This window comes from Canis aureus, chromosome 23, assembly GCF_053574225.1.
Source record: "Canis aureus isolate CA01 chromosome 23, VMU_Caureus_v.1.0, whole genome shotgun sequence".
In the NCBI taxonomy this organism is placed as follows: Eukaryota; Metazoa; Chordata; class Mammalia; order Carnivora; family Canidae; genus Canis; species Canis aureus.
In genome coordinates, this window is record NC_135633.1 from 13,480,876 (window position 1) to 13,503,049 (window position 22,174).

The 22,174-nt window shown below is 43.8% G+C and overlaps 1 protein-coding gene across 1 annotated transcript in view; it reads right to left on the bottom strand.

Annotated features, from left to right (window-relative positions):
• PDE3B (phosphodiesterase 3B) overlaps nt 1–18,172 on the bottom strand; it is a 167,776-nt gene extending 149,604 nt beyond the window's left edge. Inside the window, exon 1 of the mRNA XM_077866391.1 lies at nt 17,200–18,172. Within this exon, the coding sequence (XP_077722517.1) occupies nt 17,200–18,141 (942 nt within the window). The 5' untranslated portion in view covers nt 18,142–18,172. The remainder of the gene's footprint in view (nt 1–17,199) is intronic.
• Between the last annotated feature and the right edge of the window lie 4,002 nt (nt 18,173–22,174).

The following is a 22,174-nucleotide window of genomic DNA, read 5'->3' on the forward strand; positions in this document are numbered from 1 at the left end:
AGGATTACCTGATAAAAATGTACTCAAAATAATCAAACATTAAAACAAAAATAATCACATTTCTAGAGACTGCTAGCTAATTATGACTAATAATTACTATTTTCTTCCTTGGTGAACTATAAAATTAGCATATTTGTACTAAGAATGTGAAGTTTATCCAAGAAATTTTATTTTTTTAAATTTATTTATTTATGATAGTCAGAGAGAGAGAGAGAGAGAGAGAGAGGCAAAGACACAGGCAGAGGGAGAAGCAGGCTCCATGCACCAGGAGCCCGATGTGGGATTCGATCCCAGGTCTCCAGGATCGCGCCCTGGGCCAAAGGCAGGCGCCAAACCGCTGCGCCACCCAGGGATCCCTATCCAAGAAATTTTAAAAAGTGAATCTAAGCCTTACTTTTTCTTTTTAAAATTCAAATGATTGGGATCCCTGGGTGGTGCAGCGGTTTAGCGCGCAGCGGTTTAGCGCCTGCCTTTGGCCCAGGGCGCGATCCTGGAGACCCAGGATCGAATCCCACGTCGGGCTCCCGGTGCATGAAGCCTGCTTCTCCCTCTGCCTGTGTCTCTGCCTCTCTCTCTCTCTCTCTCTGTGACTATCATAAATAAATAAAAATTAAAAAAAAATTTCAAATGATTAAAAAAATATTATAAAATTCAAATAATTAACATGTAGTATATTACAAGTTTCAGAAGTAGAGTTCAGTGATTCATCAGTTGTATAAAACACCCAGTGCTCATCACATCACGTCCTTCTTAATGCCCATCACTCAGTTCCACATCCTCCTTCACCACTCCCCTCCAGCAACCCTCAGTTTGTTTCCTATGGTTAAGAGTCTCTTATGGTTTATCTCCCTCTCTGATTATATCCTGTTTTATTTTTCCCTCCCTTCCTCTATGTTCCTCTGTTTTGTTTCTTAATTTTCTTTTTTTTTTTTTTAAAGATTTTATTTATTTGTTCATGATAGTCACAGAGAGAGAGAGAGGCAGAGACACAGGCAGAGGGAGAAGCAGGCTCCATGCAGGGAGCCGGACGTGGGATTCGATCCCGAGTCTCCAGGATCGCGCCCTGGGCCAAAGGCAGGCGCCAAACCACTGCGCCACCCAGGGATCCCTGTTTCTTAATTTTCATATGAGTGAAATCATATAATTGTCTTTCTCTGATTGACTTATTTCACTTAGTATAATACCCTCTAGTTCTATCACATCATTGCAAATAGCAAGATTTCTTTCTTTCTTTTTTGGTGGCTCAGTAATATTCCTCTGTGCATATATATACTACATCTTCTTTATCCATTCATCTGTTGATGGACATCTGGGATCTTTCCATAGTTTGGCTACTGGGGACATCACTGCTATAAAAGCACTGACCGTGTTCTAGCAACACTTGTTGAGTATCTAACACCTAGGAATTTGTAACCAAACTGTAAACATTTTTTGGTAAGCCATATCTGAAAAAATGTCAAGGTTGTTTATAACATTACTAAGTCACTACAGCATCATTTCAAATCATCAACTGTATGCCACCTTTTTTTCCCTAAGAGACAACTCCTACTCACTATGTCCGGCATTAGTCTCCATTCTCCCAACATAGTGTTCTTCTAAACCTCATTTATAAACTGGTATTCACCTACCTACAGCAAATATCTCCACTAAAGAAGATCACTGCTGGGTTCTGTGATTTCAAGAACTTATTCTTTAGGCATCCTCTTCAAGTTACTTTCAATAATGGAATTATGGACACTGTGAAGCAATTAGGAACAAATGTCATAGTAAATGATAAACAGCATAGTATTTAACAGAGTATTCAATTTAATAAACTATCTGGTATATCTCAAGGACCAGAGATACACAAATGAGTAGAGATAATGTCTCTGTATTAAAGAACACAAAACAGGGCAGCCTAAGTGGCTCCGTGGTTTAGCGCCACCTTCAGCCTGGGGCGTGATCCTGGAGACCCGGGATAGAGTCCCACGTCGGGCTCCCTGCGTGGAGCTTGCTTCTCCCTCTGCCTGTGTCTCTGCCTCCCTCTCTCTCTCTCTGTGTCTCTCATGAATAAATAAAATCTTTAATTAAAAAAAATAATAAAACAAAAAATAAAGAACACAAAGAGGTGAGCGAGACTTGTCAACACAAATAAAATGAAGTGTTAAGAGCAATAATAGAGGGGCACCTGCATGGCTCAGTGGGTTAAGTATCTGCCTTCAGCTCAGGTTATGGATCCCAGGGATTCTAGGATGGAGACTGCATTGGGTTCCCTACTCAGCAAGGAGTCGTCTTCTCTCTCTGCCCCTCTCCATGTTCATGCTTTCACTCTCTCTCAATCTCTCAACTAAATAAATAAAATCTTAAAGGAAAAAAAGTGATAATAGATACACATGAGAAAGAAATGACTCAATTTGTCAAGAGAGGAAAGAAAGAAATGAAGATAGAATCTAGCTTCAGTTTTAAAATGACATACAGGGCAGCCCGGGTGGCTCAGCGGTTTAGCGCTGCCTTCAGCCCAGGGCCTGATCCTGGAGACTGGGGATCGAGTCCCATGTCGGGCTCCCTGCATGGAGCCTGCTTCTCCCTCTGCCTGTGTCTGCCTCTCTCTCTCTCTGTCTCTCATGAATAAATAAATAAAATCTTTAAAAAAATAAAAATAAAATAATAAAATAAAATGACATGCATTCCACACAACTATGTAAAACCTAGCTGTAAAAACGAGAACACGCAAAACTTAAAATACTTGTTATACGAAAAGTGTTGGGATTACAAATGCCTTTTTCTTATTTTCATATTGAAAGGCAATGCCTGTTCCTCAATCCTATGGTTTTCATGAGGAGGATTTTTCCCCTAAAAACTCTAGCCTCTCTCTAACTCTTTGTTACTTTCTTCCTAAAACGGGAATGGTGACTTAGGTGATTGGCAAATTTAGACATAAGCAGACTTGTACCCACTGCTTTCTGCTCTTGGGAGCCCACCCGCTAGCTGGAAGCAGCTCTCTAGTGTTCCTCCATGGTTAGGTTTCTCCATAAATAGGGAGGAGGTTCCTGGCCCTGTCCTGCCTGTGGCCAGGTACATCTATGTAATTCTGGGGTTCAGTAGTAAAAAACTAAACTGGGGTACCTGGGTGGCTCAGTGGTTGAGCATCTGCCTTCGGCTGAGGGCATGATCCTGGGATCGAGTCCTGCATTGGGCTCTCCAGAGGGAGCCTGCTTCTCCCTCTGCCTATGTCTCTGATGTCTCTGCCTCTCTCTGTCTCTCATGAATAAATAAAAGCATTTTAAATAATAAAATAAATGAAAATTAAAAACTGCCTGCACTGATGAAGCAAGTTCTCCAGTACAAGCTTTATCAGCAATGAAGGTGGTATTCTGATCTCTTATCTGTCACTCTTTTTTCAATTTTTTCAAGATCAAAAAAAAAAAAAAAAAAAAGCCTCCCAACAAACCAAAGTCCTGGACCAGATGGGTTCACAGGTGAATTCTACCAAACATTTTTTTTTAAATCTTTATTTTTTATTTTATTTTATTTATTTATGATAGTCACATAGAGAGAGAGAGAGGCAGAGACATAGGCAGAGGGAGAAGCAGGCTCCATGCACCGGGAGCCCGACGTGGGATTCGATCTGGGGTCTCCAGGATCGCGCCCTGGGCCAAAGGCAGGCGCCAAACCGCTGCGCCACCCAGGGATCCCCCAAACATTTTTTTTAAAAAGATTTGTATTTATTTATTCATGAGAGAGACACACAGAGAGAGGCAGAGGCAGAGACACAGGCAGAGGGAGAAGCAGGCTCCTTGCAGGGAGCTTGATGTGGGACTTGATTCCAGGTCTCCCAGACCATGTCCTGAGCCGAAGGCAGACCCTCAATCGCTGAGCCACCCAGGTGTCCCTCTACCAAACATTTAAAAGAGTTAATACTCATTCTCTAAAACTATTCCAAAAAATAGAAGAAAAGGCAAAGCTTCCAAATACATTCTGCAGACCAACTTTACCCTGACGCCAAAACCAAAGACACTACAAAAACAAAACGAAACGACACAACAACAAAAAGCTACGGGTAAATATCCCTGATGAACATGGATATTAAAATCCTCAACAGGGGCGCCATCAAAACAGTATGGTACTGACACAAAAAGAAACACATAAATTATGGCGAATACAGAGCCGAGAAATAAATCCACATTTTAAATGGTCAATCTGCAACCCAAGAGGCAAGACAAGTCTCTTCACTAAATGCTGCTGAAAAAACTAGACAGCTGTATGTAGAAGAATGAATTTGGACCACTTTCTTACACCATATACAAAAATAACCCAAAATGGATTAAAGACCTAAACATGAGACCTGAAACTATAAAACTCCTAGAAGAAAATACAGCCAATAATCTCTCTGACACCAGCCTTAGCAACAGTTTTCTAGGAGTGACCCTTAAAGCAAGGGAAACAGAAGTAAAAATAAACTATCAAGACTATCCCAAAATTAAAAGCTTTTGCACAGCAAAGGAAGCAATCAACAAAACAAAATGGCAATCGACAAAGTGGAAGAAGATATTTGCAAACAATATATCTGAGGTGTTAATATCCAAAATATTTAAGGAATTTATAAAACTCAACAGCAAAAACACAAACCATCTGATTTAAAAATGGACAGATGACCTGAATAAACATTTTTCCAAGGAAGACATACAGATGGCCAAAAGATACATGAAAAGGTACATCAGCATCTCTAATCATCAGGGAAATGCAAATCAAAACCACAAGGAGAGGGATCCCTGGGTGGCGCAGCGGTTTGGCGCCTGCCTTTGGCCCAGGGCGCGATCCTGGAGATCCAGGATCGAATCCCACGTCGGGCTCCCGGTGCATGGAGCCTGCTTCTCCCTCTGCCTGTGTCTCTGCCTCTCTCTCTCTCACTGTGTGCCTATCATAAATAAATAAATAAATAAATAAATAAATAAATAAATAAATAAACCACAAGGAGAGGGATGCCTGGGTGGCTCAGCAGCTGAGCGTCTGCCTTTGACTCAGGGCATAATCTCTGTGTCTCTCAAGAATAAATAAATAAAATCTTAAAAAAAAAAAACACACACACACAAGAAGATACCACTTAATATCTGCCAGAATGGCTAGTATCAAAAAGGCAAGAAATAACAATGGTTGGTGAAAATGTAGAGAAAAACGAACCCTCATGCACTGTCGACTGGAATATAAATTGGCACAGCCACTGTGGAAAACAGTATGGAGGGTCCTCAAAAAATTAAAAACAAAAATACCGTAAGACCCAGTAGTTCCATTACTGAGTATTTACCCAAAAAACAAACAAAAAACCCCACTAATTTGAAAAGATATATTTTTTTAAAAGATATATGCGTCTGTATGTTGGCAAATTGAACACCAATAAAAAATAAATTTATTATTAATAAATAAATAAATACATAAATAAATAAATAAATAAATAAATAAATAAATAAATAAAAAGATATATGTGGGCAGCCCGGGTGGCTCAGCGGTTTAGCGCCGCCTTCAGCCCAGGGCATGATCCTGGAGACCCGGGATCGAGTCCCACGTCATGCTCCCTGCATGGAGCTTGCTTCTCCTGCTTCTCCCTGCCTGTGTCTCTGCTTCTCTCTCTCTCTCTCTCTCTCTCTCTGTCTCTCATGAATAAAAAAAATAAAATCTTTAAAAAAAGCTTTAAAAAAAAATATATATGCATTCCCGTGTTTGTTGCAGCATTATTTGTGTTTGTTGCATTATTTACAATAGCCAAGATATGGAAGCAGCCATCGACAGATGAACAGATAAAGAAAATGTGGTACATATGTGCAATGGAATATTACTCAGCCATATAAAGGGATGACAACATGGTTGGACCTAGAAGGTATTGTACTGCACGAAATAAGTTAGAGAAAGATGAATATCATGTAACTTCACTTACACATGTAATCTAAAGAACAAATAAAAAGGAACAGACACATGAAGACAGAGAACTGCTAGTTGCCAGAAAAGAGGGGGCGATGGGCTAGGGAAAATAGATGAAAGGGAGTGAAAGGTACAAGCTTCCAGTTATGGAATGAGTAAATCATAGGGATAAAGGAAGAGCATAGGCAATATGGTAAATGGTATTATAATAGTGTTATATAGTGACAGATGATAGCTACACTTCTGATGAGCCCTGCATAACATAAAGAGATATTCAGTCACTATGTTGTTTGTACAACTGAAACTAATGTAACAATGTGTGCCAACTATACTTCAATTTAAAAAAAAAATAAGGGGAGGGTAATGGGGGAACACCTGAGGGGTTTACTTGGTAGAACATGAAACTATTGATCTCAGGGTCATGATTTCAAACCCTACATGGAGGAGAGAGCTTACATTAAAAAAAAAAATTATATGAGGGCCCTCTTGTTGTTAGACATTACTGTATTTTATTCCTCTTCAATTCCCTTGTGCCAAGGTCAAGACAGGCACTGGGGGAGTAGCACTTTGGGGTCTCAGCTCTTTTTTTTTTTTTTTTTTTTAAAGATTTATTTATTTATTTATTTATTCATGAGAGACAGAGAGAAAGGCAGAGACATAGGCAGAAGGAGAAGCAGGCTCCATGCAGGGAGCCAAATGTGGGACTCGATCCCGGATCCCAGGATCACAACCTGAGCTGAAGGCAGACACTCAACCGCTGAGCCACCCAGGTGTTCCTGGGTCTCAGCTCTTATGCAGAGGTTTCTTATTAGATTACTGACTTTGGACAGACTCTAGATTTTATGTCTTGAGTCTAGCCATATCTAACAAAAGCAAATGTTCAAAGTCTCTCGGGATGGTCAGAAACTCTTCCAGTGAATACCGGAATTAATGTCTCTTCCCTCTCAGAATTTTTACTGAAGGAGAGCAGAGCAGAATTTGCCATCCCCAAATATGCTGGCATGTGGATTACTATGAATTAAAGATACCGGAACAGCATAGGAAAGATAGTCAATAATACTGTAATAACTTTGTATGGTGATAGATGATCACTACACTCATCATAGTGAGCATTTCATAAGGTATATAATTTGTCAAACTGCTCTGTTTACCTGAAACGAATATAATACTGTATGTCAATTATAGTTCAATAAAAATTAAAATATAAAAGGTATTTGAGAAACAGTTGGGGCAAGAAGGACACCCTAACCCTCTTTTGTTTCCCCTACCCCCAAAAATCTCCATTGTGAAAGGTACCTCTCCTTGTGCCAGGAGGGTAGAAGGCATCCTCATCAGCAGAGACAGAGAAATTAGAGCCAAGAAGGCTGTATAAACAAATCTTGCTATTTCTTTACTAACTTACTGCTCTAAGCCCAAACCCCTTTGTCTTGTCAGTTCTTCATAAATGCACTGCTTCGTTGTCTAAAATGAACAAAAAAAACTCCTGCTTTGGTCACTTCTTAGAGTTTCATATTTGTATGGGGCTCCCATAAATGCAAAATTAAATTTGTTTTTCTCCTGTTAATCTGTTTTATGTGAATTTAATTATTTAGACCAGCCAAAGAATCTAGAAGGAGGGAAATGTTTCCTACCCTACACTACTTTCACTTCTTTTTTGGGGATCTACGATTTTCTTGCTCACTGATTCCTATCAAAAGGTATTCTATAGGGACACCTGGGTGGCTCAGCAGTTGTGCGCTTGCCTTAAACTCAGGGTGTGATCCCGTGGTCCCGGGATCGAGTTCCGCATCGGGCTCCCTGCGTGGAGCCTGCTTCTCCCTCTGCCTGTGTCTCTGCCTCTCTCTCTGTGTCTCTCATGAATAAATAAATAAAATCTTTAAAAAACAAACAACAACAAAAAAAGTATTCTATAAAATGTTTAAAACTGTAGTTGTTTCTGTTGAGAGAGTTCTTAGGGGTTTCTTTATACTGAAAATGGCACTTAGCATGGTATTTTCTATGTACCAGCAAAGTCATTTGGGGCTAGTTAATTCACCTTTCTGCTTTAGTGTCCAGCTGCAAAACAGGATCCCAATACTTACTTCACAGACTTAAGACAAGCACCCAGAGTGACTACTTTCTGAAGGCTTTCTGACTCTCCTCCTGGAAGAGTTAGCTCCTTCCATAACGTTCCCATGTTTATACCTGTGCTATATCACTTACTACATTGAATTGTAATTATTTATTTACATTTTCTGGGATCCCTGGGTGGCGCAGCAGTTTGGCGCCTGCCTTTGGCCCAGGGCGCGATCCTGGAGACCCGGGATCAAATCCCACGTCGGGCTCCCAGTGCATGGAGCCTGCTTCTCCCTCTGCCTGTGTCTCTGCCTCTCTCTCTCTCTCTGTGTGTGTGTGTGTGTGTGACTATCATAAATAAATTAAAAAAAAAAAAAACTCTGGTATTTACATTTTCTCCCTTCATTAGATAGAGTTTGAGCTCCTTGCAATACAGACCCTGCACCTGTCATCTTAGTATCTCCAGGGCCTGGTATATATAAAAGGCAATTTACAAATACACGCTAACCCTGATAAAATTAGTTTTTCATTACTTTCCTACATTAACTTCTCAGACATTTGAAAGGTGCTTTCTCTCATGTGCCCTTTTCGTTGTTCCTTTGATAAGTAATTCTATCGAATTTGAAAACTATGAGGGAGGAAAACTGACAAATCCACCAGTAAAGTAAAATTTTTCATATTCTCTCCAGTTACTGATAGGTCAGGATGATTTTTTAAAAAGTCACTAAGGGGGCATCTGGGTGGCTCAGTTGGTTGAGCATCTGCCTTTGGCTCAGGTCGAGATCCTGGGGTCCTGGGATCGAGTCCCACATCGGGCTTCCTGCGTGGAGCCTGCTTTTCCCTCTGCCTATGTCTCTGCCTCTCTGTGTCTTTCATGAATAAATAAATAAAATCTTTAAAAATAAATAAATAAATAAATAAATAAATAAATAAATAAATAAAAAGTCACTAAGGACAAAAAAAAGCGTGACAAGAACATTTTATAACTTTTACCTACCAGAGAGCTCACAAATATTGTACCTAAAAATTGAAAAAGATGTATTATTTTCAAGCACATGAAAACCAATGTTAGGCCACATTCTTTGCCCACCAGGCAATTAAATCAGAGAACAACAATAAAGTATCTAGAAAACCTGCATTATTAGAAATTATTATTATTTCTAAACAACTTACTAGTCAAAAGGAAAATGAAAATCAGGAAATGCTTAAGGCTGAACAATAACAATACTACACACCAAAACTCTTGAGATTCAACTAAAGCAATATTTATAGGTAATTAAATTAAAATGAGGTCATTAGGGTGGGCCCTCATCCCATATGACCAGGGTCCATACAAAAAATATTGGGACACAAAGGCACAGAGGGAAAACAATGTGAAGACACACAGAGGAAGTGCCACATGAAGGGGAAGACAAGACAGATGTGATGCATCTACAATCCAAAAAATATCTAAGATTGCCAGCAAAACTCCAGAAGTTGGGAATCAGGCATGGAACAGCTTCTCCCTCAAAAGCCCTTACAAAGAAATCAACCCTGGCAACACCTTGTTCTTGGACTCCTAGGCTCCAGAACAGAGACAATGGATTTCTGTGGTTTAGGCCACCAGGTCTGTGGTGCTTTGTTATAGCAACCCATGCAAACTGTTACAGCAATTAATGCAAATACATTCTTTTAATAAATAACTAAAAATTCAGTGGTATAAAGCAACACAAGTTTATTTTCTTACCGTTCTATGTGTCAGGACTGGTCTGACTGAGCTAACATCAAGGTGTTGGCAGGGCTTCATTCCCTTCCGGGAACTCTAGGGGGAAATCCACTTCCTTGTCTTTTCCAGCTTCCTGAGGGTAGCTGCTTTCCTTGGCTCCTGGCCTTCTCCCATTTCAAAGCCAAGGGTGGGTTGAGTGAGTCTTTCTCACACTGTATCACTCCAACCCTACTGCCACTATCACCTCTCTTTCTGTCATCTCTTCTGTCTCCCTCTTTCACTTTTCAAGTGCCCTTGTGATTACATTGGGCCCACTCAGATAATCCTGGTTGATCTCCCCATCTCAAGGCCCTTCACTTAATCTCATCTGCGAAGCCCCCTTTGCCATGTAAAGTAACAAATTCACAAACAAAAAAAAATAAAATAAAATAAAAACAAATTCACAAATTCCCAGGATTAGAACAGGGACATCTTTGTGGTGCCATTATTCTGTCTAGTAAAGCTGAATGCGAACATAACTTGCAACTCAGCAATTCTGCTTCTAGGGATCCCTGGGTGGCGCAGCGGTTTGGCACCTGCCTTTGGCCCAGGGTGCGATCCGGGAGACCCTGGATCAAATCCCACGTCGGGCTCCCGGTGCATGGAGCCTGCTTCTCCCTCTGCCTGTGTCTCTGCCTCTCTCTCTCTCTCTCTCTCTCTGTGTGTGACTATCATAAATTAAAAAAAAAAAATTCTGCTTCTAGATGCACATATGCACCAGGAGACATTCACTAGGATTTTCATAGCAGCATTGTACATAATAGAAAAAACTGAAAGGCACCCAAGGGTTTGTGAACAGTGGAATGGATGAATAAATTTTACTATGGCCACACAATGAAATACTAGATAGTGCTGAAAAAATAACTACAACTATCCAAATCAACATGGATGAATTTCAGAAAACACCAGAAAGGGACGTCCAGGTGGCTCAGCGGCTGGGCGCCTGTCTTTGACCCAGGGCATGATCCTGGAGACCCGGGATCGAGTCCCACATGGGGCTCCCTGCTTGGAGCCTGCTTCTCCCTCTGCCTGTGTCTCTGCCTCTCTCTGTGTGTGTCTCGTGAATAAATAAATCTTTAAAAAAAAAGAAAAGAAAAGAAAAACAGAAAACACCAGAAAAAAAAAGGTTATGGAAGCATTCATAGAGCGTGATTCTATTTACTTAAAGTTCAGACATAGGCAATACTAACAACACATTATTTACTTAAATACATTCATGAGGATTATAATTATAAAGATAGGCAAGGGAATGAATAGCAAAAAAAAAAAAATCAGGATAGATGTGTTGCCTCTGGCACAGGGAGAAGGAGATGCAAAATAGGTTATGAAGGGAACTTCGAAGAAAATGAGTGGTGAGTAGATGACTTTGGTTTTATTTTCTTCTTTAAACCAAATAAAACTATACACATGTATAGTCTTTCATGTATGGCATTTTTCTTTTTTTTTTTAAGATTTATTTATTTATGTATTTATTTATTTATTTATTCATGATAGACCTAGAGACGGAGAGAAGCAGGCAGAGGGAGAAGCAGGCTCCATGCAGGGAGCCCGACGTGGGACTCGACCCCTGGACTCCAGGATCACACCCTGCGCCAAAGGCAGGCGCTAAACTGCTGAGCCACCCAGGGATCCCCGTTAGTTAGTGTTTAAATTTGTAAACGAAAAACAAATAAATAAATAAATAAATTTGTAAATGAAAAATGCCATATATGGGGATCCCTGGGTGGCTCAGCGGTTTAGCGCCTGCCTTTGGCCCAGGGTGTGATCCTGGAGTCCAGGGGTCGAGTCCCACATCGGGCTCCCTGCATGGAGCCTGCTTCTCCCTCTGCCTGTGTCTCTGCTTCTCTCTGTGTTTCTCATGAATAAATAAATAAAATCTTAAAAAATAAAATAAACGCTAACTAAATAAATGTAAAATACACTGAATGCAAGTTGTGTGAAACATAAGGAAGAAGTAGTCAAACAATATACTCTAACTGATGGAAGGGGGCGGGTAAAGAAGATCTTTATCTTATAAAAATAAGATACCTGCTAGGTATCAATACAGAAGGGAAAGTTCTAGGTTATAAAAGAAAAAGACAGTGGGAAATACATTCCTCTGCCCCAAGTTCTAGGAACAAGCTTTTAACAATCACTTAAATAAACGTGGATTAACTTGTAAATAATAAGGTGAACAATGTCATAAACTGTCAGAAATGACTCAGAACTCAGCTGGCCTCAAGTTTTGCTTGGCTAACACAGTTGTTCAGTTTGTTTTGTTCAGATTGAATGCCCTCAGGCAAAGTAGGCAATAGTCAGTTCACTTCCCATTCTTCTTAACCCTCCCCTCCTTCCGCAACATATAACATAAATGTGTTATGTAGCTGGACTCTGAGGGCACTTGAGTTTGAGACCAGCTGCATCCTGATAAGTCACCCTGAAACAACCACATCAGGTACCAAGTATGTTTTCAAGGTCATTATGAACTAGGCAATCAAGAGTCTCTCCTATCTCTCTCTTCTCTCTCCCGTTACTCCCCACTCCCTACTGCCCCTTTTTACCAAGGATATCATTTATCACATAATTGCAGATAACTGGCAAAATTAAAAGCAGTTTTTGGAAAACTATGACTGCAGGCGCACATGCTCTTTATAGGAAATATAGCGGGACTAGGAATCAAGATCTAGGCTCTAATCCCTGTATCCCAATAATTCACAGCATAACCTAGACACGATATTATCTCTCTGCAGTTGGATTTCTTTCCTTTCTATAAAATGGTGTTTCCATTAGATAAATTCTAAATCTCTCTTATCTTCTATAGCTATATAAACACACTATGTTAATCTTGAAAATTTCGGCAAGTATAGTTTGTTCTTGCTTTGGATGGGGTATAGAAGGCAGGAGAATGTGTGAGGGAAATGGGCTAACACAGCAACCCAGTGGGAAGGAAAAAGATTAGGGCCTCCTTCAGACGAGGATAAAAAGTCAGAGGACTTTTGAAGCATTTTGAAAACAAACTTTATACAGTTTTACTCCTGGGTGACCCAACTTACCTTTCACTCAGTGTGGGAAAACATATACTATTACTATGGGGATGTTACTATTTCATATGATATAATGAAAATATTCTATCTCACATCATCACCATTTCACATGATCTCTCGCCTTTTTTTTTCACCTTTTATTTTTAAATATGGCCAACTCTGTTATAATGGTGCTTTGTCCTCAGCATACACATTAATTTGAGTATCACTGTACTTTCTAAAGATTCTTAATCTTATTTGTTTCTTAAAGGAGATTTCAACCTGTGTGAATGGTAAAAGCGGGAGAAAAAAAAAACAAATCAATAACAATAAGCAGTCCTCAAAGAGCTAGAACCAAGGATGGAGGTGAGGAAGGGGTTCCATAAGTCCCCAGATGGCTTTTTAAAAAACAAAACAAGCAAAAGGCTTTTAAAAAGCAGGTTATAAAGGACCTTTGCAAGCAAGGGTCAAGAGCATGAACTTTATCCTGTGAACAATGAAAAACCCAAGAGATTTTTAAGAGTGAGTGATCTGATTAAATCTGTGTTTTTGAAAGATAACTCTGATGCCAGAGTACATACCATGTTTACAAAATAGAACATAAAATAATTACCTAGGTTGATAGTTTGCTACAAAAATATTAACATGAAATTAGACTAAAACACTCTTTAAAGCCATAAAATAAATTTCACAAATACTTAGGTATTATTAAAGAAATTCATACCAGGGTTTGCCTTGCAAATTCCTTAACAGGGTAAACAATCACTTAAACTTTAAACTCTTTTTTAAAAGCCTCCATCTTACATGTGTATATCTTTTTCAAATAAAATTAACACTTTAAATAATATTTATGGGCTTTAAGGCCACAGAATTTTTAAATATTTACCTAACCATTTAGAAAGCACTTAGCATTTTAGGTATAGAAAAATTTCTCACACACTAACTTACACCTCTCAAAACCTTGTCCTTACCTAGTCTATCACACACAAAGAATCTGGTTGAAAAGCTGAAATCTACATTGTACAATACACAATTTAAAAGGCGTAGATATGTAGTTTGTTAAACTCTGGTCAATGCTTCTATGTAGACAACTGATTTTTTTCTCTTTTAGCTTTCATCTGACTGCTGGCAAGCGTACTACAAACTTAGTGCTTCTTTCCATTAACCCACCAGTAGTAACTAGATTTAAACTTTAAATCTCTAAATGCTTTGCAGGAAAACGACAAAAACCCTTCGCTAAGAACTGACAAATACAAAGCTTTTACATCAAATACCACCAATTTCATTATGAAAATCAAGTGTCTTACAAACACATGCCCTTATTTTTCAACATCATACTTATCCTAAAACTTAATAGTTTAAATCCACTCTGACACAACTAAAAACGTTTATACTAATACGAATTATCAATCGTTCTTCAAAGATGTTCATAAAAGGGATCCCTGGGTGGGGCAGCGGTTTAGCGCCTGCCTTTGGCCCAGGGTGCGATCCTAGAGACCCGGGATCGAATCCCACATCGGGCTCCCGGTGCATGGAGCCTGCTTCTCCCTCTCTCTCTCTCTCTCTCTCTCTCTCTCTCTCTCATGAATAAATAAATAAAATCTTTAAAATTAAAAAAAATATGTTAATAAAAATATTTAAATTCTTAAGGAAATGAAAGTATAGCAATTTTGTTATCAATCCAAAAATGAATCCACATACGCTTTTTAGAAGTTCTTATTCGAAAAATAGAGTATTTGGTTCATCTTTTCCAGTGAAAAACTATAGCTTAGCAGTATCAACGTTCAACATTTAAGTTTCAAGAACTACTCATTTGTGATGTTTTAGTTATATTTGTATCTATAACTTACTCAAAGAAATGGATTCTAGAATTGAAAGTATTATAAAATCAATGTACTGGGATGCCCTAAGTGGACAGGATCCTGAGACTCAGAAAGGCTCACTTACTAAAACTCTTCCAAAATCATACAGCAGAGGCAAGACTTTACTCTTGACCCTCTGCCTATGAATTCAGGACATTTTTTCTCCCTGTACCAAGTTCTACCCAAAATCTTTTTTGTCTTCCTTCACTTTCTGAAACAAGAAGGTAGCTTCACAATTGTCATTATACATAGTTCAGCACTTAGAAAATTAGGAAATCTGGGATCTCTGGGTGGCGCAGCGGTTTGGCGCCTGCCTTTGGCTCAGGGCACAATCCTGGAGACCCGGGATCGAATCCCGCATTGGGCTCCCGGTGCATGGAGTCTGCTTCTCCCTCTGCCTGTGTCTCTGCCTCTCTCTCTCTCTCTGTGACTATCATAAATAAATAAATAAAAAGAAAATTAGGAAATCTCTTGATCTCTTACTTCCATAAAAGTACTGGTTTCCCCTTAATATCTTTAGCATAATCAACCTGCAAACAAAACCACAGACCCACTGTTAAACTTCAGGAATTTGGCATAAGTAAAAATACGTGTTATTACAATCTCTGTTAAGTCAAAAATATCTAGTAATTCCTAGCAATGCCATAATAGTATTATTTTATGACACTGCATGTTAAATAACATGTATAAATCCTCAGAATAACATCATATAGTTAAGATCCCAAAAATGTTCCTATTCATAGTGTAACGTGTTTTCTTGAAATAAGAAAATCTGTCCTTTTTAAAAGTGAAATTGTATTTTCCTCTAATACAGATAATAAATGGAGCAACCTAGCAGTAACAAACACCTCTGCACCTAGCTGAAGGCTGGAAAAGGTTGCGGTTAAAGAGCACCAGACTAGGATTAAGAACCAGGAATTTTCAATTTACAAGAGAAGAGCCACAATGACTAGGCCGCCAGATTACATTTAAAATACATTAAAGCACAATACTATTAAATACAGGAAATTTGCCTGCAAATGTGATGAGATTGCTAAAACACTTTTCCGGTGTTAAAAAAATGCAATCTATTCACAAATAATCAAACCAAATGCCATACTAGTCTATGAAAAGAGCTGGTACGACTCTGCTCTGCAGTAAATCTTCTCACAACAGTTTTTCTCCTGACACACATTTTTCTAAGCATTGTCTAGTATCACTGGCTGTAAACTTAGAAAACAAAAGGCGTAACATTTTTTTGAACAATTCTTTCTAGCCCTGGCCAAAATAACTACAGACCACAAAAGCAGCCCCGGAGAAAACTTTCCAAGAAGCAAAGTGTGGTCTCATTGGAACACTACAGGATCAGTGTGAAACATAAAATCAATGTAGCTAGCTTGAAGATAATACATTGAGAGCATCCGATGTAGCAAGAACAAGAAACTTTTGTTTCAAATACACTGGGTTCCAGTGTAAAACACATCATCAATCAAAAAGTCTGAAAACCAATGGTATAGACTCCCACTCTCCTAGTTAAAAACCTCTACCCTCATTCTTTTAGTTGCTTAGAAAACAGCATAGAAAACGGAAAGGTTTAGGTTCAAATCCCTGCACTGCCACTAACTGGATGTGTGAAGGTGGGTAACCTCTCTACGCCTCAATTTACTCATCTCTAAATTGAGGTTGTCATCTGCCAAGCAGGGCTTCTGTGAGGATTTGGGACAATATATGTAACGTTTCACACCTAGCAAATGTTAAACGAATAGCAACTTTTTGCTGATTTCTTGATGATGTAGAACAAGATTTCCCTAAACCACATAAAGACAAACTCTTCCCTGACCGGTGATTTCAATTCCTTTAAAAAACAAAAACATGTAAATCTACAGGGGGGAAAAAAGAGGGGTGGGGGGGGAGAAGGGGGGGAAATGCTTTTGGCATCTTTCCAGACATTACCAAGTTTAAAGGTTAAATTGTTACAACATTCTCCCAGTTATGCAACAAATACACACGACCATGAGTTACTCTGTAAAAAATTATAATGGCCTATATACTACTGAGATGGGGGGGGGAGACAATCCCTTAAAAATTATTTCCAACAATCTTTTCATCTACACTAATCCTCAATTCCAAAGCTCATCAGTGTTCATTGTATGATCTCAGATTCTTCCTCTCGATTATCAAGAATGAAACCGCACTCACACACACACACACACACACACACGTACATGTTCAATCTAACGGGTGTATGCTATGGTTGGGAGGACAGCACCATTGTAACAGCGACAAATAGCACCAAAAAAGACCTACGTCAGTCTATGCCAAAGGGGCAGCCGTCGATGTATTAAACCGCCAATAACTCACTTCAATCCTGAGAACTCGTGTACCGGGATGAGAAAAGTCTTTTAAAAAGTGCAATATGATCCGTGTGCTATTGCATTTCTATTCCAAGACCCCAAAAAAGGGTGCTTTTGAATGTTTCAAGCGCCTCCTTGTCATTCAGAAACTCTTTCCAGGACAACCCCCCCACCCCCACCCCACCCCACCGCACCCCGGTCCCCCAAGCACCCTGGAGGCGAGCGCGCTCCCAGGTACCCGCATTCGGGCTGGGCGCCGGGGCGCCGGGCCCGCGCGCGCATCGCGCATCCTTGGCCGTGAGCCGTACCTGCTCCCGGGAGATGCAAGGCAGCGAAGGTCTCCTGAACATCTTGCAGCCGCCGGAGCGCCCGGCCGGGGTCTCCCCGAACGACACGCAGCTGGACCTCCTGCGGGGTCTGATCACAGGCACTTTGTCGTCGGCCGCCCCCGCCGAGCGAGCAGCGCGCGGAGCCTCCCGGATCGGAAAGAAGTGCTCGAGGCCCAGGGCCAGCAGGCAGCCGGCGACCCCGACCAGGCAGGCGAGCAGCGGCCGCAGCGCGGCGGGCAGCGACCCGAGCCCGGTGAACGAGACCCACCAGACCCAGCCGGAGAAGAGCAGCACCAGGGCGCTGTGGCCGAGCCTCGCGGGGCGCGCGAGCGTCAGCAAGCCCACGCAGCTCAGCGCCGAGCACAGCCGCGCCGCGGCCGGGGCCCCAGCGGGGCCCGGCGCCCACGCCCACGCCCACGCCCACGCGCGCCACAGCAGCGGGTCCCCCAGGTAGCAGCAGGCGGGCAGCGCCAGCAGCCACCACGCGCCGCCGCCGCCCGCGCGGCCCGGCCCGGCGCCCCGCTTGCTCCGGGTCAGGAAGCAGGTGAGGAAGAAGAAGGCGCAGGCGATGCTGAACAGGGGGCTGAGGCTGTGCGAGCACACGCTCAGCAGGGTCCGCAGCCGCGCGGCCCCGGCGCCCCAGCCCCAGCCCCAGCCCCAGCCCCAGCCCCCGGGCCCGGGCCCCGCGCCCAGCAGCAGCGCCAGGACAAAGGCGGCCAGGGCGCCCAGCGGGACGCGCGCCCGGCCGAGGCGGGAGGCGGGCGGCGGCGGCGGCAGCTCCACGTTGCACAGGCGGCAGAGGTGGAACAAGAAGCCGCGCGGGGGGTCCTGCCGCAGGGGGCTCACGCAGCTCTTCACGTAGCCGTTCCTCGGGCCCTCGGGGGGCGAGCCGGCCCCGTCCGCCGCCGGCGGGCACCGCATGGCCCCGGCTCCCGCTCGTCCCGCCGCGGGGCTCCGCGCGCCCCTGCTCGGACCGGGCCCCCCGGCCCCCGCCCCCGGCCCCGGCCCCGGCCCCGGCCCCCGCGCGCCCGGCGCCCCCCGGCTCCGCAGCGCCTCAGGGCTGCCCCCGCCGCCGCGGCCCGGGGTCCCCGCCGCGCGGCCGGAGGAGCGGCGGGCTCGGCCACATGCCGGCGCGGGGCGCGGGGCGCAGGGCGCGGGCGGAAGGCGCCCCTCGGGGTCCCCCGGGCGCGTCCCGGCGGCTGGAGACGCGGCGTCGCCTCCCAGCTCCGCGGGCCGCGGCCGTCCCCTCCCGGCCCCAGCCTGGTCCGTTGGGCGCGCGGGCGGGCGCTCCTCCCCCGAGCCTGCCCCGGGCGGCGCGCGCCCCTCCCGCCTCCCGCCGCCCGCCGCCCGCGCGCGCCCGCGCCCCGTCCCGCCGCCCCGGGGGCGAGCAGGGACCCCGCCGGCCGCGCCGCGTGCGGGGACCGCGGGGACCGCGGGGGCAGCGGCCGCCCCGGGGCGAGCACCGGCCCCGCCCGCCCCCCGGGACCCCTGGCGCGCAGGCTCCCCGCGCGGGTGAGTCGAGCCACGCCGCCCGGCACTCGGGTCACCCCCGGGGCGCGCGGGAAGGACGGCGCTTGCGGCCCCCCCCACCCCAGGGCCGTGCTTAGCTGGGAAACTGAGTTAAGGGGGAGGTGGAGGAGGGGGGCAGCCGCGGCCAAGCCCATCCCGGTGCAGGGTGGGCCCCCGGGAGCCGGCCCCGCGCTCGGCGGCGACGTGGACCTCCCGGGCTCGGCCGCGGCTCCCGGCGACGAGCGTGCACGTGGGCTGCTGCCCGAGCACCCGAGGCCGCACCGCGGAGCTGCGGAGCTGCAGAGCTGCGGGAACCAGCGCCGCGCCCCGCTGCCCGCCCCGGCCCGCCCCGGCCCGCCCCGGCCCACCCCGGCCCACCCCGTGTCGCCCCCAACAAGCCCCGAGAGGACGCTGTCCCACAGTCGCTGCACGCCCGAGTCTTTTTCACGGTAACAGCACGTTCTTCTAGAGAGGGCGCGTGGGAGCATTAGAAGTCCTCCCCGAGACCATTGCCCAGTCGGGAAGGGTCGGCCACCAAAGAAGCCAGAGTCCGATGCTATCTGTGAATCGCTGGTGGAACTGGCCACATGGAAACGCTGACTTGAAAGTGAGGACTTCGCTGCGCCCGAAGAGACGGCTCTGGAATCTGACCAATCCTAACTGCCTCAGTGACTGAACCGTGTTTCCAAACTCCACCGAAACTCTCCCTTCGGCCTCATGACAGGCCTGCATTTCTCAAAGAGCTAATTCCACATTTTTCCAGGGAGATGAGAAACCTTACTGTGTGGTAAATCCCACAAACAGGCCCATTTTTCACCAATTAATCTCTGCCCACAGCCATGACCTGAAACAGACCGTCTTCGCATATGGCCATAGCTCACATACGTAGCAGAAATCGCTGAGAAATTAGCACAAGCATTTGACCAAGATGAATAAAGGACCAGAATTCCCTCTTCTTTTCTGTCTCTCGGACAAAGGGGAAAATATTTGATAGAGTTTTCAAACTGATTACCCGAATGCTTTCCTTAAAAGATAAAAATCTATGGTGTCTTTTTTCCACCATGACAATGGAAGTTTTTGTGCTTTTTTAAGTATCATTTCAACACAACTCAACAAATATATGTTTTAAGTGATATGCACAGAATGTATCACTACCACAGCGCCTGGGTGATTCCATTGATTAAATATCTGCCTTTGCCTCAGGTCCCAGAGTCCCGGGATTGAGCCCTGAACTGAGAGCCCCAGATTGAATCAGGCTCCTTGCTCAGCAGAGAGCCTTCTCCCTCCCTCTCTGCCTGCTGCTCCCCGTGCTTGTGCTCACTGTCAAAGAAATAAATACAATCTTAAAAAAAAAAAAAAAGGAAAAAAGAACTCACTACCAAAGATTAAAGTAGGAAACTTTCTGGATACATTTTGAGCTTTTTGCAGAAGGGCATGAAAAAACTGTCAAAGGCATCACTGAAATGCCCGTGATAAATTCTCATGACAAATAATAAACTGATTTCAAAATTAGAACAAATTCAGATTAAAGTTGTTTTAAAGCCTTGGGTAGTAATCTGAGGTGGGGGATAGGCATGGTAAGAGCAGTGGACTAGAAATCCATCTCATAGCTTCTAAACCTGGCCCAGCCATTCAGGCCCCGGCATTAAGCAAGTCACATTAACATTTCCAGGCCCCATTCACCTCAATTGTAAAATTGCCAAAAGCTAATTTTGATGACCTTTAAATTTCTTTCTGGTCTTAAAAAGCTTGACGAAAGTATATAGGCATCCTAGGATCCATGCTTCGGATTGCCAAGAGCAACCTTTCGATTATTTGTACCATCGAATTAAAGCAAACTCTCAGTGTTGACAAATCAAAATAAAAGAATTTGTATCAAAGAATTATTATCTGACAAGTAGAACTCAAAATACTCTTCATACCTCCCAGTTCTTTCACCTTTCAGCTGTCTTCCCAGGTCTTTATAAAGCTAAAAGCCCAACTCTCTTAATAACCTATATTTGGAATGCATACCTCTAAACACCAACCCCAGCACCTGACAGGATTCTAAAATAAAATGTAAGGATGTAACCAAAGACCATCAGTTTACTTAACTAAAAATATGCACAAAAAGAATGAGCTTGCTATGTTTATAGCAACTCCCTTCTCTGTTTACAATCCATGTCAAAGATTATTAGTAAGCTGCATTTCTTAAGAGTTCAAATTATTTTGCCAGATTTAAACAACCAATAGAATTACTTAGCTCTTGTGTTTAGGTTCAGGAATGTATGACCATTATCTGTTGTGGGGAAGAAAAAAAAAAAAACGACCTAAATTTACAGCATACCTTTGACTTTTCTCAATACTCTACCCCTGCCTTATTTTACCTGACTTTGCCCTTGCTTGCATCTTGACCCATGATCCCTCCACCAGAATCATTCTCTCCCAGTTTGATGATCCATGACATGGATCCTAGTGCTTACCACCCAGCTTCTGAGTTATTCTGGTGCAAGGCAACCCCCTGTGTCTTCCTGTATTCTTTTTTTTTTTTTAATTTTTTATTTATTTATGATAGTCACAGAGAGAGAGAGGCAGAGACACAGGCAGAGGGAGGAGCAGGCTCCATGCACCGGGAGCCCGATGTAGGATTCGATCCCGGGTCTCCAGGATCGCGCCCTGGGCCAAAGACAGGCGCTAAACCGCTGCGCCACCCAGGGATCCCGTCTTCCTGTATTCTAAATGGAGTTCTTGCTCTCAAGTTCCAAGGAGCACTTTTCCCATGTTCCTCAGTTTGTAGGATGAGCATTTTGGTCTCCTTTTTAGGTACCCACACCGGTAAACTGATAGTGCCCCCCAATTAACTATGGAAGAACTAAAACTCTGTTTAGGTCTTTCCAGTCTCAGGGCCCAAAGCTCTGCCCCTAACCACTAGTCCACTAGTCTAGTAGCTGAGGATCTCCCTTGACAGACCTAGATGCCACTGCCTGCCCACCTGTCTAACCTTATAAGCACCAGGTGAGATGTCCCATCAATGGGCTCAACCCAACTGTTAGAACACCTGCCTGCCTCTTCATCTAGGATCTCTGGTGCTCACCACTGCTGGCCTGGAAATTGCCTTCTCTACAAATTACCTCATGCTCTCCTTAACCTTCATCCTCAGAGAAGCGAAATAACAGTTGAGCTTCATGTTAGAGCTCAGCTCCTCCTCCCCACCTGCCCTGTCTCCTGATAAAGTGCAACTATACCTTGCACTTTTGATCTTGTTTAAGAAGAGAGGCTTATTGGGATGGCTGGGTGGCTTAGCGGTTGAGCCTCTGGCTCAGGGTGTGCTCCTGGAGTCCCAGGATCGAGTTCCGTGTCAGGCTCCCTGCATAGAGCCTGCTTCTCCCTCTGCCTATGTCTCTGCCTCTCTCTTTCTGTGTGTGTGTGTGTGTCTCATAAATAAATAAAATCTTTAAAAAAAAAA